The sequence below is a fragment of the Buceros rhinoceros genome, unplaced genomic scaffold (assembly GCF_000710305.1).
Source record: "Buceros rhinoceros silvestris isolate BGI_N320 unplaced genomic scaffold, ASM71030v1 scaffold34909, whole genome shotgun sequence".
NCBI lineage: Eukaryota > Metazoa > Chordata > Aves > Bucerotiformes > Bucerotidae > Buceros > Buceros rhinoceros.
The window spans coordinates 8,881-13,425 of NW_010430378.1; the positions used below are offsets into that span (position 1 = coordinate 8,881).

The 4,545-nt window shown below is 47.9% G+C and overlaps 1 protein-coding gene across 1 annotated transcript in view; it reads right to left on the reverse strand.

The window, feature by feature from the left end:
- KRT23 (keratin 23 (histone deacetylase inducible)) overlaps window positions 1–4,545 on the reverse strand; it is a 10,402-nt gene that overhangs the window by 3,377 nt on the left and 2,480 nt on the right. Inside the window, 2 exon segments of the mRNA XM_010143021.1 lie at window positions 1,063–1,219; window positions 2,550–2,632. Coding sequence (XP_010141323.1) covers window positions 1,063–1,219; window positions 2,550–2,632 — 240 coding nt within the window.

Consider the following 4,545-nt stretch of genomic DNA (forward strand, 5'->3'; position numbering starts at 1 on the left):
AACATCCCTGCTGGTGTAGCACAAGGTATGTGCTAGGTACCATCTTCAGCAGCGCCCAGGCAAAGCAGCATTTCGGGGGATGACATCACGGCCTCCCAGGAGCAGGTCAGCCAGGCAGGCCGATGTCTCTGCTGCTTGTCCTGCTGCCAAGAGGGGACCTCTTCAGCCGTTCAGCAGTGGCCCTGGCTGGGAGGGGCTCGGCCCGGCACAGCTTCACCTGCTGAGCTGCACCCGTGGGTTTCTGTTCTCCATTTTCATAGTCTGCAGACACCAAGCAGGGTGTCTGGTGGTGTGCTAGGTGACGGCTGAAAACATCCCCAGACCCCACAAAAAGAGCACAGCGGGTTGTCAGGCAGAGGTGTAACATCTGTGGGAACAGCAGAGCCCACTGAGGTGTCACTCTGGAGGAAGGCAGAGCAGCAAGGGAGTGTGACAATTACTGTCCGATTATTGAGCTTAGGATTTTGCAAGAATAAGTAATTTTACTTGACTTCACCAACTGGGTTTTTTTATTTTGATTCTTCAAGAATTCAAGGTCTATTTTGTCCAGCTCAGCCCTCTCTGGGTGACCCTGCTCGAGCTGGGGGTGTGGACAAGTGATCTTGAGAGGTGCCATCCAACCTCAGCTACTCTGTGTTTCTGAGAATCTGTGAGATATATCTCCAGAGCTGAGAGAAAACTCTGTGATGAGTACAACCCAGCACCTGCAACATTCCTATTTACTTGAAAACTCCGTGTGTTTATATCTAAGTGTTTCAGAGAACGTTCCTGTCGAATCCGTCAGTTATTATTAGTGATGTGTGATGGATGGGCAGGTGACTGGAAAAGAGTGGGAGAAGATACAGCTATTTGTCATCCTTTCTGAAATCCCAGTTTAATTGCTAAGGGAGCAGACACACTTAGTGCCTCATCCGACTCCCCTCGGCTTCTTTAGAAGCAGGACTGGGTTCTGAATCATCAATCCCGCTTATAGATTGTGGATCTTACGCAAAGTTAATTACATGGAAGCGAAGATTCCTGTGATAGGATTTTGCCAAGAGTATTTCATATATGTATTTCTACCTGCTCATGGTCTTTCCTCCTGAGGATGTGCTCTTCTCTCAAGCCTTCAATTTCCATTTCCAGATCTGTGGTAACAATGGTCAGGCCATCAAGCTCCTTGCGCAGGTCCTCGACGTCTTGCTGCACGCCCTGCCTGCGAGCCTTCTCGGCCTCGTACCTGTGAGAGGAGAGAGCACACAGCCGTCTAGTCCGAGCAGACACTTGCAGCCTCGCGGGCCAGAAGGGTCGAAGAGGAATAGACTTGCTTAAGTCCTCTATGCAGGGAACCAGGGACAACAAAAGAACAGGAAACAAATTCTGTTTCTAAAATATGTGCTCTGAATATTCTTAAATAGCCTGAAAGATTGTTTCATTATTGGTTTTCTGTCTTCCTCACAACCCCTCCTGTATGGCATGAAATAATTGCTCCTTCTTTCCTTCCCCTGCTTGCACTTTAACATTCACAAGGCTGGGAAAGCTTTGAGAATGTGATTGCTGGTAAAGGTGTGAGAGCAGCATCAGGCAGTGCTCTCTGCTGCCCTTCGGAAACGACAGCTCTTCAGCCCGTCAGAAAACAGAAAGCTGTCGTGGAAGCCACTTCCCAAGCTTGGGCACATGGAACATTTTGCCCCTCGGAATCTCTCCCTCTACTGCATGTTTCTGCTGATATTTCTGCTGATGTTTCTGCTGATGTTTCTGCTGGCAGTCCATCAGACTCCTTCCCCGACCCCAGTCTCTCTGGAAAGTTCCACTGTTTCCCCTCGGCGACACCATGGAATGGGGCAGCAGGGGGGCGAGTCTGGTAAGAGCTTCCCTGTTCAGAGCCTTTCGCTTTGTGACAGTCCTACCAAAACTGGAGGGGTTTTGTGATAGCTGGTCATCAGCTGTGGAAAATGAGACAAATCTTCGTCACTCCTGCCAAGCCTAACCAACAGCAATGTAAACCCTTTCCTCTGCAGCCACCTGAGGGAAGTTTTCTGTCCAAATATTTGGCTTTGTAGTGGGTCTCAGAACTATCTTCCAGCAATGGCCTGAAAACCCAGAGTGCACTGGTAGCCAAGCAAGCACCAGAACCAGAACCAGGAACCTCCAGAGCGGAAGGTGCTGAGGGGTGGGTGTTTCCTGGGCTGAGCAGGCAATAAGTACGGGAAATAGGTGTGGGCTGGACTGGGGAAGCAGTGCAGGAAGGGTTAATTTGTATTCCCAAATGACGGTTTTAAGTGCCTTTTGTCACAAGTATCAAATGTCTGCTGTAAAACCTGCTCGTCAGGCCCTCAGTGAAGTATCATAAACAGGGTGACTCAAGATTGTTCACCGAGCATTTGTGGTTTTTACATCCTTTTTATCCTTTCTGTTTTTTTTTTTTCCTGTTCTACATTTGTTTTATTTATCCAGTATCTCCAGAAAACCTCAGTAAAATTGGTTTTTCATATGGGATTGTCAAGAAAAAGCAATATTTTTGCTTAATCCTTGTTCAAACTTAATCAGGAAACTAAAGAAGAGCTTACTTGAGCCTGAAGTCTTCAGATGCCATGTTAGCGTTATCGATTTGTAACAGGATGCTGGCATTGGTGATCTTCCCATCCTCAATCTGGAAAACAGAGAACCCAAAGGAGCCTCAGAGGTGCCCTGCTGTTTGTCGGGAGCACCGAGATAGTAGAATTCCCGGGTTAAGGAGACTACTCGGACAAAAGCAATTAGTTTCCTGATTCTCGCAGATGGTTCTGCAATTTTTATCCATAATCTTACTTTTCTCTTTGTCTTACTTTTCTGGATTTGAAGCAGGAGGAGTCATCTCACTCCTGGCCAGGTAAAGGATATGAATAATCTTACACAGACTTTGTGGTCATTTACACAATGACAGTCACTCTCTTCCTCTTTTTTTGTGAACTGGTTTTGATTCTCTTTAGCACTGCTGGCAGAGCAGCCTCGGTCATCTTTAGGGCAAATTTCTGTAAGAACCATTAAGCTGTGTCTGAGTCCGATGAAAATGCTGGAGATAATCCTACGCTAAAAAGTAAGCTGTGCGAAACCACCCTGCGGAGTCAGGGTGGGGACGCAGGGGTGTGACGGTGGTGGTAGCATCAGCTCCTGAGCAGGGCTTCTCGTACCCCCCAGGTGCTGCGGGCTGGAGCTGCGTGGGTTGTCATCTTGGCAATAACACTGTCCTGCAGTTATACACCTGCAGCTGTCCTGAATTGTCCAGCAGCACAGAGCGATTAATTCCTGTTTCTGATTTTGCTTTGGGATGTTGAAAATTGCCCTAAAAGATTCAGGAGAAAGTACAGCTCATCGTTCACTATGTGCTCAGCACACCCTGGGAAGTCTTGTAAGTCCCTGACACTGTAGGTGGCTTTGCGTTAGAGATCGGGGTATGAAAAGCTCAGTGTTCCATTCCAAATCTGTGAAGGAATTCTAGCAGGGCCTCCTACACGATTAGCAGGAGCTAATAACTGTGGGACCTCATGTCCTTTCCTAAGACGGAGGCTGGAGAAGCCGGGTGGCAGTTCCCACAGCTGCCTTCACTCAGCACTTGCGAGGCAAAACCAGGTGCACTCCAGCTCTGCAGAAATCATTAGCCTTTTACAGAGCTCTCAGCACCTTGAAGTAAAACTTCCCACAACTACATGAATCACAAAGGAACAAGGAAATGACAAAATCGTCCTGAAGTGTCAAAAGTTTAAGTCTCAGAGAGAAAAAGAAGGTGCCTGTGGAATGTTTTAACTAATCTGTTAACGGACTGTACATTCCTGAGCAGTTACAGCACACCTCGGATACTGCCCTGGGACCTGATGGAGGCAGCTGGAGAGGTGGAGCAGTGCCCTGACCGTGTCCCTGCCTGGAGTTTGGAGTCAGAGAAGAGGCAATTCTCAAATCCATCCTGAGAGATGCCAGATGAGACCACGGAAGGGAGCAGGGCAGTGAGAAAGTAACGTGTGAGTTCTCCAGCTTTGTGTCATTTCATAATTATGCAGCACAGCCACATGTTTATACAAATGCTTCGTGTCTCTGTCTGCGCAACCTGAACACGTGCCAGTGTTGTGCCAGCTGCAGCACAACACCGGTTGCTGTCCCAGTTAGCCCCACATTTCCAATGTGGATGGTTACTGGTTATAGAGAATTCTTCACCACATTCAGCACGGGTCTGGGAGCATCACTAGTACCTATGTGCAAACTTACAGCCGACTTCATGAAGAACAGACTCCTGACCTATACGAAATACACTCAAATTCCTTCTCAAACCAGATTTTTGGCAAGACGGCTTCCTGCGCTGACTTCTCCTCAGCATGTCCCTGTCCTTTGTCCAGCCGTGCTCGTCCTGTCTCCTTGAATGTTCTGTGACCAGTTGCTTGTTTAGCGGTCCAAGATGTTCAAATGAGACATTTGCCTGAAAAACTGGTGCTGTTTTACTTTTTACCTGGGTCAGAATGGAGTCAGACTGGAGAAGGCAAAGTGTTGCTCTGTCTGTCGTGTTTATCCAGAATTCAGGTGTCCAGGGAAGAG